Source organism: Ptychodera flava, chromosome 20 (assembly GCF_041260155.1).
Source record: "Ptychodera flava strain L36383 chromosome 20, AS_Pfla_20210202, whole genome shotgun sequence".
Classification (NCBI taxonomy): Eukaryota; Metazoa; Hemichordata; class Enteropneusta; family Ptychoderidae; genus Ptychodera; species Ptychodera flava.
Genome location: NC_091947.1, coordinates 24,533,239 through 24,548,244, shown reverse-complemented (window position 1 = coordinate 24,548,244; position 15,006 = coordinate 24,533,239). Strand labels below are relative to the sequence as shown.

The window sequence follows — 15,006 nt, the reverse complement described above, 5'->3', positions numbered from 1 at the left end:
GCACAATGTTTCCACAAATTATTAATTTATCAAATCTGTCGCAGACTTAATGGCATGATTTGTATTCAACAACTCCTAAAACTAAATTGATTATCCTGTAACTACCAAGATATACCTCCAGGGGACTTAGGAAACCTTCAACGTATATTTATGGTATTTTCTAGCCGAAAAAAAAAGTTAAATTGAATTAAATTGTTTGACTGCTTTTAAGTGTTACTGCATTCGGACGAGATCAAAGAAACTAAATTGCAGTTTAAAAACCAGAAGGAAAAAAGACATTCTAATTAGTGGTTAGTGTACAAGCATCCTTTCATTGTTTATGCATATTGAGCCGACAAAAATTCATGCTTCATTACAATGTCAGGGGAGTTCACTCATTTGAATGTACCGGTAATCACTGCATAGCATGTAAAATGTTGCTTTAAATACGTACCTCGGTGAATTCTCAAAAATGGCTAATGTTTTTGTTCCATGCATGTTGATTGTACAGGTTGGATTGGTTGTGCAAAATGCTGCTTAGAGTCATCCTGGTATTTGGAATTAAATACTGAAATACTCCTCGGTGTGTATGGGTATTATGCGATGTAAGGTTTAAATGAAGCAGAAGATTGTTTTGTGATGTGCCAGTGAGATAAAATTGAGCATTTTTAAAACGTTGATGATTAACGACCCAGTGCAAGAGAGACCTACCTGTAACCCACATTTGCTACAATTTGAGAGGAGAGTGAAAATTGCTTGGAAAATTTGTGACCTATTCTCTTCATTAACCCTTTGCACCCTGACCCCCTGGTACTCTATGACGTCATCGGACATTTATGTCCGAGCCGGGTTCAAAGGGTTTAAAAGTGTATATACACTGTAAGCATGAACAATATGAAAAAAAAATTCTTAAAAGTTCATGTTGTTTGTACATGAAGCCATCAGATTATTAATCTAAAAAATATTGTGATTCACTGTGACTATTTCTTCACACTCATGATTCATACATTAATTTCAACAACGTCCTTCAGTTGAACTAGGTGTATAAAAAAAAAATCAGTGCAGTAAAGTGAAGTTAAATTGTGTAAATTGTAATGTAGGCTTCTACTTTGGCTTTCATGGAGGTCTCATGATATAATACAGTATGTCCAAGATTTTACCAGTGGAATTAATGTTAAAAAAGGGTTAGTTTGAGATGGAGATTTGAGATCATCAGAAAAAGACTGTCAGATGGAGTAAATGGAGTATTGCACATATTCTGAAGGAACCTGAAAGATTATGCAAAAGGGCAAAAGAGAGTGTTTTACAGGTAACATTAAATACAGCATAACCATCAAACGTGAAACAGACTTCAACGTAGGGAATTAGAAGCCAATATGCTAAATTATGTTTGTCTTCAAACACTCCGATGACAGAGGTTCTGAACACTTCAGTTCCATTTTAAAGCTTTTTCGCTGCCTGATAGCCTGCCAAAATTTCCTGTAACATAACTTTTGTTTTAATGTCCCATTTTGTGCTAATGACTTTTTATTCAACAAGTAAGTCTACACTACGTGAGCTGAATGACGAGGAGGCAAAGGCCATTGTACAACAGATTGTCGCTTGCACTCTCTGCACTTTAGGGAAATCCTTTGAGAGGCTTTTATGCGTTCTTTGAGTTGAAGTTAATTTCAGCAGTAATCTTACCAAATAACCGAGCAAATCAAAGTTGGTAGTAAAAGACAGTATTTGTCCACAGCGAGCAAGTGGTATTTTGCTACCCTAGTAAAGAGAGAAGTGTCTCATGAAAATTATTGGTAAGATAGGGATCACTTTGTTCTTTGGGCGATGCTAAGGGGTCAGATTTGCTGTTACCGTGGAATAATAGAACTGCCACTTAGCTGAAAAGAGACTGAAAAGAGGTGTCTTTAAGATATGGAAGTGATGAAAAATGAACTTTGTTAGTGATTCAACTGGCCCATTATGAAAAAAAGGAATTTGTGCTCACTTACTGCCTAGTCCAGATACCCATCTGGCGACCAAAAGAAATAACTGGCTTCAAATCAAACTTTTACAACGTAACTGTAAAAAAAAATTGTCTAGAGAGATGATTTGTTGTATTCTCAGCACTGTATACATAGATGCAATAACATAATAGGACAAACTAGAGATGACATTTTTAAAAGATGACATACTACAAAAAGAAGGTAAATGGTTTCAGACTACAAATACTTTCAAGGAATTGTTTCAATTGTCAGTAATTCTGATCTAGGTATTGATTAATTTTATCATGAAGATCACAGAAATTCACTTTTATCAAGTTATTCAAGTCTATCAAGCAGAGTTACATGAGATCTCGCTGTTGTTCAGTACTCATTGCTCAGTGATACCAAACTTGGTATCCTCAAAAATGTATCTAGTGCCACATTCACATTATATAAAACTGAAAGAATTGAGTAGAAAGAACCAGCGTTCTAGGCTCAAATATTCCTGGAACAGTTATATTGTACATTAGAGTTTACTATTTAGCAAATATTTTCAATCAATCTTTTAATAATTAACTTAAGTATAGATTCAGTATTTCACTTCTGATTATTTTGGACTACACTGAATGCCTACAAGGTATTTTATATCGTGAAATCAAATAAAGAGTGCCTTACTGAGACTGGTGGCCATTTTCTATTATAGTAATTGTCACATTGTCGCTAACACAATCAAGGATATCTTGATGTATTAACCGTTCCACCTCCATTTGCCTCACGTTGTAGTCAATGTCCAGCTTTTCCTTTGAATATAAGATAATTTCATAAACCATATATTGTTGTACTGGGTATGGTGATTAGGAAAGCCCATTAAGAGTGAAAAAAATGAAATTTTAGCTACACAAACATAAAATTACTATTTTAAAGCAAACACAAGCTTATACCATCATATCCCACAATCCTTAGCAATAACCTATTGTACTTGCAAAATTCAGTGAAAGGCATTATTGTCACTCGGGGAGAGTTTCTGTGCAAATAGGATAAACAGTTGACATAGAGGACATGGTGTACTTAACCGCACAAGTATCTGAATGTCCACAGGCAGATGATTTTTTATACTGGCCACTTAGTTATCAGCACAGCAAAGAACTCGTCAACTCTGAGCGCTGACGTTTCGGCTGATCTGTGTGAACCTTGATTCTTGACCCCTCCAGAGGCTCCAGGTGACAAAGATTTATCAAATTTCCTATTCTTCCCTGATAACCCTGACTGCTGTCAGTATTCCAGGCACAGCTAACCTTTATTAATTCCATGTTGCATCCAAGAGAGTTATCCACACAAGACGCCCATAAATTCTGGTTTCATTACTGTGTTGTGCCTTCACCCTTATCCTCAAATCTTGTCTTTCTCTATTAAAGTTTATTGTACATGTAGTTAAGTAGGAAATGGTTTTGATGTATGCCTGTACCTGATGCTTGAGAATAAGAACTCAGAACTGGAAAATTGACGATTGATCACTCGTGCTGTTCATTTTTACGACATGACATCATCGTTGTCAAGTTTATGTTGTGGTTAGCATTATCAAAGGCTTCTGCGCTCTCCTTCTTTTCATATGGTACATGTTGTTTGCAAGGATGTAAAATAGCAGAATGAGCATCTGTGGTCCATTTTATTGGTTGTAAAGAGATCTTCGCAAATTCCCACTGGAGCTATTATAGTTTTGGCATCATCAGAAATTCGAATCACACACAGGTATGCCTATCTAGTATAAATTTCCCTTCATTTTGGTACATAACTTGTATTCAAATGAAATTGCTTGTCATTGCGCAGGTTTGAGAAATTTGATTCATGTACTGTATTGTTGCATTTCTTTTGTATTTTTCTCGTCATTTCCAATTATTCACGTAGGTCTACATGTGTGTGGTCTGAAAACTTTCAAGATAAGAAAATGCTAAGTAGCAGAAAATATATAAAAAAATGAGAATTAATAGCTCTATTTTATGAGCTGTAATGTGGTCAACTCAAAATCCCTGACTTCAACACGGACACATTGAAATCACACAAAAATTATCACAGTACAGTCACCATGGTTTAGTTCTTTTACGTGATATATAATGTGACACCATATACAATGATTTACATTTATAGCCCAAATATCAAGCTACGTGCCCAAGGGAAGGTGACCATTGGCTTGACATGCAAAGGGCATGTGGAGAGGGCAAAAATTCCATATAGTTGTGATATTTTTTTCATTTGTGTATCAACTTCTGACTGGTACAATGTGTTCTAAGTTTCTGACATTTGATCACACAACAGACAAAGTTAATTATGCTAGTACCGGTTGTAAACTTTCCAAAATTGACATTTGTTGATTTCAAATGCAGATCACAGTGCATAGATAATAGAAAATGATGATTTTAAATCCCAATGCTCTGTAATGACAATATTATAGTGTATTGTTGTTCTAAGATAATGTACTGTCCAGTATGAATTTTGTCTTATGCTTTCTCAGATCCAATAGAGTGTCTTAACATCGATTGTCATTCATTCATTCTGCCTTGCCTATTCCCACCATGGTCACACTATGAAGCTCATTGCGTTTGCTGGCCCTTAATCCCCAAGCCTCAGAAAGAAAGATACCATACCATAGATCCATGTCAGTTTTGGTCAAGGAGAGTATATGTACATGTATGTATCCTGCTGGGGTTATTAATAAGTTTCTTTGAAGTTGGAGAAGGCCTTCTACACATACCGGTATGTGCCATCCACAAACTTGACCATATGCTCACTGATGATCTGAAACTTGACCATAATGCTCCCTGATGATCTAAAACACAAGCCTTGAATTACTTATCACTTTATAATGCGAATGATTAAGCAACTATCTGTGATTTTTTTTTCTTCCATTCTGTGTCTTTCAGATAATTGATTATGAAATTGGCTTTGTGGTTTGTGCCAGTATTGGCATACTCTTCATCCTTTTCATGCCCATCGTTGGACTGTGCTTCTGTTGCTGTCGACTGTGTGGTCACTGTGGTGGAGAGATGATGCAGAAACGGAGTAAATTCTCAGACTGCAAGCGCACCAGCTATGGTATCATCCTCTTCCTCATTGTGGCAGCAATGACGTGAGTATAATCGTCAAGTCTCGTATGCTGTATCAATTTTGATGTCTACGTCACTGCGTTGCTATTTCTGATAATGGGAAATAAATCATGATTAGAGCTAAGTATTGTAACTGTCATATGAAGTTTTCTAGGTGAATCACTCATGATTTCAACAACAGAAAGATACGGGCATATTGTTTGCTACGCATAATTAATCTTTAATAGACACATGCACTTTTACTCTGCAAATTTTCAAAAACTTATTCAGAATTTTCCACCTCGGGGTTTATTACCATTCACAGCATAGTATTTTACTGTGAAAATATTCAGTCAGAGAGAATTGCAGTGTATTCCTTTAAAGCCTGTTATGTTTCACAAAGATGCCATACATACATAAAAAGGCAAAAAACCTGTTCTCTGCTCTTTATTCAATGAATGAGCCAGTTATCTTAGACATGGAAATCTTTCTTGTGGGAATAAAATCTGTTTTGTTCGCTAATTGCAAAGGTCTCCCATCTTCTGTCTTCAGTAAAGTAGGTATTCAAATGAAGAATAAAAGAGTGAACAAATACAAGATATTATAAATAACTAAAAAATTAGTGTTCTATATAATACTGTAGAGAAGTTGATAGAATTAGTGCCTTCAGGCTTCAAGCAACGTCAGAGGAGACATTTTGTGAAGAAATATTGTTTGTAAATGTATGTGGCAGTTTATGGAATTTTACATCATACTTTTCAGTATCAGAGTACGCCTGCATCTATATTTAATTTATGAGAAGATTTGATCTTCATGTACCTCAAAAGTTACGTCCTTCTATAAGAAATAGGTCAGCTTTTTGGAAATGCAAATTTTCTCATTGGCCTTAGACTTAAGTTCATTCATTTTCTTGCCTTTTTTTTGCATCTCTTAAAATGTGTTTATACAGTTTCGCAGGATTTTTCAGTTGTGGAAAGCAGGTACATTTGACTTCTTTCTGCATCATGATGGAAGTCTCTTTGCAAAATAAGCCTTTCATTAAATGACAATGTAAACTGTTAGCACAACACCTCACTGTGAAATCAAACATTGCAAGTGACTCATTCTGAGCAGTGCAGACACATACTTCATTTCATAGCCATAAGTTCGTAGCAACCACGTCACATAGCTTTCCGTTTTCATTTTCCAATGATTCATCTCCGAGCAGAATACATAACATATTTATGCAGACCGTCTCCCCATAAATGAAAATGCTTTGTGACAGCCGTTATTGATGAATCCTATTATGCCATATAGGCAATAACAGCGCACCCCTATCAGTGAGACTCCGATATTCATACCGTTTGAACTTTGCAGAGAGGTGCTTTATGATGGCAAAGCAAAGAGCAGCTCTGCCCACGTCAGATAGGTGCCAGCCCCGTGGCCATTTCAGCATGAGGTCACAGTCTACGCTGTATTTGATCCCACAAATATGATGAATGCACTGCGTACCTGAGTGAAATATTGTCGGCGTACCCTTACATAAGTGTGTGCCACAAATCACTCCTACGATATCCTTGCAGCTTAGAATTGCAACATTTACACTGCTTTTCCCATTTTGTTGCCGGTACTAAATGTGTAATTATAGCTTACCCTGTTGATTAATCTCAGTCTTCAATTTTTTATCCCACATAAACCTTGCGATAAAGTGATGTAAAAAGCAAAGAACACATAAATTAAATGAGTTTGTGACATCACACAGGAAGAAAAAAACCAACAATAGTGCCGCTAGTAAGATTAATTTTGAAGGTTTTGCCATCCAGCAGACATGTTCGACAGCCAATGAAAGTTTTATCATATTGTAGAATGACTCAAAACTCTTTTTGACACAACAGAGGTTTCAAATGCCTAAGGTTATATGAACAAATGTGCTTGACTTTCTCCATAATGTAAAACTTTTATCATATCCCAAACTTGTAAATTCCAAATCATTTGAAATTTGAGTCATAAATGTCAACAAAATTGATAATTTCACAATTTCATGCCTTTCCATGATGTTAAGTGTACATGTACCAGTATGTTGCAAAGCTGTATATCCAGGCAGATGATAAATGTTATGAAACATAAGTTCAACTTCACCATGTGAAGCCAGATGTAATTACTCGTCTTTCTGTCTATTTCAATAGCCAGTACTGTAGAAAACTTCAAGTCATAGCCTATCACCCCTGATCAGTGTTTTCAACACTATAAACACAACATGGGAAACGTCAGGGTCTTCCCATTGAAAACTTGATTGTGACAGGGTCAGAGTTAAATCACTCTGTAGTACTCTAGCAAAGTCACTGTGACAGCTTTAAGTTTGTAGATGGTGAAACTCATGACACTTTCATGTTGTCAAAAAAAGCATGGGAGAAAAATTCTAATGCATTACAAGAAGTCAGTGTATACTTACATGTACTGTTTCCCTCCGTATTGCTATGTATAGTGGCACATGCTATGAACATGGTAACATGTTTTCAAAAGTTCTGACATAATGCCCAGAAGGTATTTTAAGGCCATCTAAGACAGAACTTCATTTTTGTCCAGCTTTTCCAAACATTTACAGAATTAAAACGGTAAATGAATAGAGAAAATGACAGAGTACCAAGCATGTTCCATGCTTATCCATCGTATATATGATTTGACATAAGCCAATCCCTAAAAGTACCGTAAAAATAATATCCTGGTATTCAATCCAAGTGATACCAGTAGATCAGGGCTATAGCAAAATTTATTTTTAGCCACCATGTTGCCCAGATATTCTATACAGGTATTAGAGCTCACACTTTCTGATCAGTACTTCCTGCAGTGTATACCGTACATGCACCTTTATGATTCTAAAAATGTTTTATTTAAGTTGATTGTGATCCCCAGGTGCATTGGAGACCTTTAGTTAGTGTTATAATGTTAAGAGTTCAGATGGTGCACGACATTACAGTTTCAACATCTCAGAAAAGTTAAAACTTAATGTAATGTAAAATTCTACAAAATCATGGTAGAAATCACTTTGTTTACAGATTTCTCAAAGTGTTTTTAATGGAGCTTTTGATGGAGTTGTAATTCTCTAGACATCCAAAAGCTTGATCAGCTCTCTACCATCACAGAATCAATACAGGCCAAGAAATTGACTGAAAACTCAACGATGTCATATAGCATTTCAAATATTACCTTTGAAAGCTGTGCAGTGTGATCCAAATGCCTGTTTGCAGTATCTCAAAATGCATTCTCCAAAATGACATAATGATTTCCATAATATGAAACAATCTATTTCATGGACTGCTTACTTTCTCACTGTGAGACTAAAAGTACAAGTACTGGGCAGGCAAGGCCAGTACCACACTTACATGCCTTACAACCATCAGACATGCTACTTGGCAAACAGAATATTTTGTTTAGTTTTGTTTTGCTTTGCTGGTCTTGTTTTGTTTTGTTTTGTTTCACCTGTCAACTGATTGTTTACAATTGGATATTGGTCACAGCATGTTTACAATAACAAAATTCCACAGTTGGTTGCTATTAGATATTGCAGTAGACATTACAACAGCACTGCGTAGTACTATAATATGATTGTTTCATTTCATTTCATTTAGTTCCATTTCATTTTTTTTTTGCAACCTTCCACTATCAAAAGGCTAAAATGAAATGTCACAATCAAGTGGTAGAACTGCTAATTACCGAAACTTGGCAACACCAGTATATCCTAATTTCAAAGAACTGTTTGCTCGATGGTAGACAATTTGTCCGTATTTCAGCAAAAAGTTAAAACACATCTGAACAATGATCAAACCCGTAGGCAAATACTAGCAATCAGGTACCTTCACAGTGATGTCAGCTAATCTTTCTGACCTTCTGTACTAGTGTACCTATAATTACCAGTGCCTCCTCAATGATAAAGTACATAAAAGGCTTACGGTTGTTCAGTCACTCACATTGATTCTTTTATCTGTCAGGCACTTATGAGACTGAAACAGCTTTCCCTTCTCTTGGGGCAATAATTTTTTACAACAAATGCAAGTGTAGAAACGGCATAGTTGATTTTCTTCCCATAGGGCTGGTACTGACTCGAATACTTTGATCTATTTAGGTGACATCGATGACCGATACTCTGCTTTTAGATTCTTTTGGGGGAGAAAGTGCCCTGAATGGACCGGAGCAATTTACCTGTCAGCTGATATCAGTAACAAGTGTTACGATGCATTTCCCTCACTCTGCATCTATCCTGATCATGAGTTATCACTGATAGGAAAATTTACATGCATGTGTATCGGACTCCCCTAGTGTGATGTTTGTTGTCGGTTTCAACCATTGACTTTGATTTCTTGTGACTAGCTCTGAGTGAAAGCGATGCATGCATTTCACCTTCCATTCTGTTCATTCTCAAGTTGGATCGTTCAGTCTGCGATAGGATGGGTTTCAATTCATCTGTAGTTTGCGCATTCCAAGATCAAATGCTAACTGCCAAGTTTCCACACAGCTATGGATCGATTTCCATTGAATTTACTCACTGCTGCATTGATACTCTTTCAGTGCTGTAGCAGTTGCTCTTCATTGACACATACAAATCAATTATAGATCAGTGAAGTCCACTAACTTACATTCAACTTGTGTTGCAAAAAGTAATAGATAAACAACATATAACATACCAGTAATAATTATAAAGCTTTTTATCCAGTATTAGTTCTTTCTAATATTTTGTCATCTATACTCATTTGATACATGTAATAGTTTGGTCACGGTATCTTAGGTAGTCATTGCACACATTGTGATTTATGGTGTCAACTCTTACTTCAGGGAGTTGAATCAAATGTAATAGCTTGACCTCTGTGCCATACCCTCCCCTCTAGTCTTGCCCTGTTTTAAATCCTAGGACAGCTCACTTTTCAACTGTTTCTGCACAGTGTATTTGTTCAACAGCGTCAACTGTTTTATCATTTTAATAGCCAGTCTATTGGATAAATTGAACTGGTCCATGACCACTGTCAAGGGATGACAACTTCTGGCACCTTTGTCTGCGTATGTCATGGTGTCCACAGATTAGTCGATATGTTTATTTCAATGGCCCAGTGCAAGAGGGGCGTATCTCCTATGCGGTGTCTCCTATGCTTTAAAGGCGTGGTTCAGGCGTCAGATTGTCTTGGCAGGAAATTTACCTACTAGATTACAATTTAACCCTTTGAGCGCCAAAGCCTATTTTTGTCCCCTTTTTAAAATAAACCCCAGTCAATTTTTCTCAGATTTTTGCCAAAATTTTGAGAAAAAATTTAGCAAATGAAATGTGATAACCATTTGGTCCATATTTATCAAAAGATTATTGAAAAGTTCATAAAAATTGGTAAAATTTTGCACTAAAATTTTGGCAGAGAAAATTACAGCACTCAAAGGGTTAAATGGAAAAGAAAAGGCTATGACACCTTTATAATCCTCTCACAGACTAGAACAAACTCGATCCTTTGGATCGAGTCCCCTACCGTTAACATACGTGATATGCCCCCTTGCACTGGGCCATTGATTTGGTAAGTGGATAGCGTACATAGTGGATTAGCTACTGATAAAATGACAGGTGTGAAATAAACAAAGAATAAATGCTGCACAGAATTAATTCTAAAAATCATAAAACAACAACCCCAAGTACCAATATTTTTAATTTTTCTAAGCTTAACACTATAAACTATAGTCTGATTCGAAACTTACCAGAGTCATGTTTTCTCCAGTTGTTCCATTCTATGTCATTGCATCTATTGAAATTACAAGTGTTCACTTTGTGTTGTAAATTGATCAAAGTAAGGTGTATGATTTGTTTTCTCTACAATTTGAGTTAGGATGAAATAGAAGTTTTAACATGCCACAATTAGTGTTTGCCACAAATAGCAGTATTGCAAGTAACAAAATGGCCCATAACTCTGAGAATTAATAATGATGGTGAGATGATATTGTGTCAGCAATCATTATTTTGTATTTCGTCATATTCTTGTCAACTGAGCCTGATGGTTGTCTCTTACAGATAAGTTGATTTGTAAAAAAATTGATAAAAATACAAATCTCTGAAAAAAGATGACCGGAAAAAGCAATATACATAAAACACAATATGGAAAATAATCAATAAGGATAAAAGATGTCGCTTTTAAAAAGGTGTGAAGAATCCTGAAATGTGGCAGTAGTACTGCTCTGCTGATTACAAATACTGGAAATTAAAAAAAGATTCAAAATCAAGAGTTAAAATCATGGGTCACCCCTGCAGATTTTGGTACCAGAGAAACGATACCTGAGATTATTTGAAATTCAAAATGGTCACCATCCAGGTAAACTCTGCAGGGAAAATCAAGTTTTCAAGTTTTAAAAAATCAAAGATGGTGATAACTTACTGTAGAGCTTCAAAATGAGTCACCAACAAGCAGTGGATTAGAAAAGTTTTGGAAAACTTGTGAGTCTGAATGTCTGTCTGGTGCATTCTACCTTAGAGACTTAAGAATATAGAAATATTGAAAAATAAACTGATTGATCTTCTTTGTGTTTTCTGTATAAATTGAACAATATACGCATGCCTTCAAACCACCTAACTTTGCTGTAGATCTACAGTAATTGTAATGCTTCTTTTGTTCATATTCTGTGTTTTTAGTGTTGGCATTGTCTGTACATACGTCAGCAACGAAAGAATCAAGGAATCTGTGACCCATATGCAGAAGACCATCGAAATAAACATGGCTGATATCGAAAAGTACATTAACAATTCACTCAAGGTATGTACACAGTGTAATGTTACCTCTGTGTCCACCTCAAAGCTTTGATGGAACCCAGTCGTGTCACAATAGTGCAGTAACAGTGAGTCAATACAAGGAAATGGATTTAAAAACAAATTTACAGTGTTAAATAGTACAGGTAATACAGGGTTATTCAAAATACCAGGATTTATATCCAAATAATTATACAGCAGATTGAGGTATTGTTGTATCCTGGACAATACCAAAGTGTAAAATGTACAATGCATTTCGGGGGAAAATGGTGAATTTTGTCTTTTCCCAGTGTTAAATAAAACTGTTAAGAGGTCAAAGGTCAAATGAGGTCAAATAATACCCAAACTTATTGGACGCTACAGCAATGTTAGTTTACTCAGGGTCCACTAATACCAACACTTACTGTACAATGAAACCCTGGTTTACTGACTGAGATGTATAATAATGGTAGTTTTGCAGGTACTCTCTCGGTGGAATCATCTCACGCCATTCATTGTACATGTACCGTAGGTCCACCTTTTTTATTTAAAACCAGTACCATAGTACGGTAGTAAAGAATGGGATACCCTATCAAATAAAATGGTGGGATTCAAGAACTGTACCCCATTTAGGGACTTTAACTGAAATGGTGAATACATCTTCAGAAGACAACAGTCAGCAAAAACCTAAATCATTAGGGGTAATGGTAAATTCACTCTTTGGCAAAGAAAAAAGCGTTTTCACTGACATGATGCCCACATGACTAACAGCAGTCAATCAGCAAGTGTGACCTGCCAGTGATTGGCAGTTTATAATGCTGCTCTGCCCAGAATGCAATTATAATAAAACATGCCCAATTTCAAAGCAGCCAATCAATAGAGGGTCACACCCTGTAATTGATTTCAGCCTGTCGCATGAAGGATGTACATCACAATTAGTGTCTTTCCTCAACTGCAGTGCTTTTTGGCTGAGGTTAGGGAATGTATGTGTGGATAATTTTGAAACCAAGCTGGTAAAATTTCTCTGATGTAGCTTTACTGATACCAAGAGAAACTGTGGCAACATAAGACCCAGTAACTGCAACTTTTTGGTATTTTTTCAGATTTGTATCACACATATCAGCACTGTGTCTTGGTCTATACTTCCTTTTAAATTTCCCATTGTTCAGGTTGTCAACATTGACTGTATATCACCTGTGTCCTGCATTGCCAGTGTAGATTATCAATTTCTGCTCCGGACTTTAATGCAGTCAACAATGCATGTAATACAGTGACATGGCACATTGACAAAACCAAATACTGGGTATTTCAATTGCTGTTGGAGGTGAACAAACAAACTAGTTGAAACATTGAACAAAAGTAATGAAAAAACTATCAAAAGTTACAGTTTAATACCATACAGTATCACTTAAATTTAAACACCGAACAACTCATACCAAGGAGAGACTGGAAAATCCAACATTCATAGTTTGACCAGTCATATTGTCTGTATACATGTAGTTTACTTGCAGTGGTGCTTAAACTATGGTGTTGGGTTCAAACAGGACAAAGATGCGAGACTAGGTTTGATTGGAGAGTTGGTGTTTTGAGGAACTTGATACATTGCTAGCCGCACCAATGTATCTGTCCAGCCACAGAGTTATATCTCAATTCTTGCAATAATATGCACGTACTTGTACACTGTTATCACTTTCTAAATGTCAACATTTAGAATGGTCAAGTCGTAAGGTCAGCTATTTTTGCGAAAGTGGTGGTTCTTACCTCTGAACACATGAAGTAAAAGAAAACTGTGACTTTCGGAAATTATATCAACAGGAATTAAGAAAGTAGCTGACCTAAGAATAGAAGTATTACAGATTAACCACTTGAAGTTTCTACTTCATTTATGAAAACATATACAGCGCTGCGTGAACACTGCTTGAAACTCAGCATGTTATACATTTGTAAGGGGCCTTCTCAAAAAAGTTCACATTTCGATACACATGGCACTTTAGCAGGTGTCTGAAGCACAGTGTGCCTGTTGAAACTCAATATTGCTCATTATTTGAGCTTTTCACAAAGAGCTAAATGGCAAAATAAAGTAATAAAACTTATAAGTCATAATGAGTCGCTTTGTGATGTACAATTTCATAACGACTGGACTGATGCATATCGGGGGTGTGAGATAACCCCCATATCTGGCAACAGATTGCTGGCTAGGATTCCTGAAGTCCACTCATCCACGGCTGCCTAGCTTTGATGTGGCTATTGGGTTAATCAGCTGGATTGTCACGTCCCCTAAAGCACAGCTGACAAGAACCCAAAGAGCAGTTCAAGACCCTGAAATATCACTCCAGAAATATCATGGGACCAATTGAACAGTTGCCAGTCTTCGTGCGAAACACCAAAGCCACATTCAAAAAACTCACAATTCACGGCTTTATAATCAGTACAAAAATAAACGATGAAAAAATACAAACCAGTGAAAGGACTCTGAGATATTAAAACCCTCCACCCGATTTAATAGCTTTAGTTTCAGTTTATTGAATTTAAAGCCATTGATTCCCCATACAATACTTGCATGTGCATTAATCTTTATGGCTGAAGTCTTTCTTTAAATCGTGTACCAATTTATAAGATTGAAGCTAGTCACGCCAAATAAAGTCTGTTTTAGTTTCCCATTCAGCAAATTGATTCCAGCCTGTAAGCTGTTTAGGGTGTCACTGACCGTCCGGAGTGAAACGTGTCAATCTGGTGCTGAAGATGGGTTTTCCACAGTGAAAGTAATATGTAATTCTGTCTTGCTGAATACATATAGCTGGTTTGGGTCGATGAAATATCAGAAGATCAGATCAGCTTTCAAGGCTAACCTTCACCAATTTCTGAATGTAGAATAAGAGAATATTCCAGGCCCAATCATTCAATATCTACATTTTCCTTTCCGATGGAGTCATTGGAATGATTTATTACTCAGGTTCAGAGAACCATGTCAGGGGGAAACCAAAGGTTATGCTCATGGCTGTGCCCGGCCTCGCTCTAACAACCAGAGGATTACTAATAGCAGACAAACATCTCTCAGGGAATTTGCGTAGATTCTCAAGTGGAAAAAAAGACTTAGTGACAACGATACTGAGTGCCATAACAGCTGTGTTTACACTTGCAGCAGAGCAAATGATAGTACGACATACATGTATCTGTGTACGTAATGGTGATCTTCAATTGATTGATGCAAAATAAAGTCACAGATATCAGTTACCAAGTCCCAATAAATGCCTAA

The 15,006-nt window shown here is 36.4% G+C and overlaps 1 protein-coding gene across 2 annotated transcripts in view; it reads left to right on the top strand.

The window, feature by feature from the left end:
* LOC139120380 (prominin-1-A-like) overlaps positions 1-15,006 on the top strand; it is a 94,671-nt gene that overhangs the window by 25,433 nt on the left and 54,232 nt on the right. For both annotated transcript variants that reach the window (XM_070684754.1, XM_070684755.1), the window contains exons 3-4: positions 4,862-5,067; positions 11,658-11,778. In XM_070684754.1, coding sequence (XP_070540855.1) covers positions 4,862-5,067; positions 11,658-11,778 — 327 coding nt within the window. The remainder of the gene's footprint in view (positions 1-4,861; positions 5,068-11,657; positions 11,779-15,006) is intronic.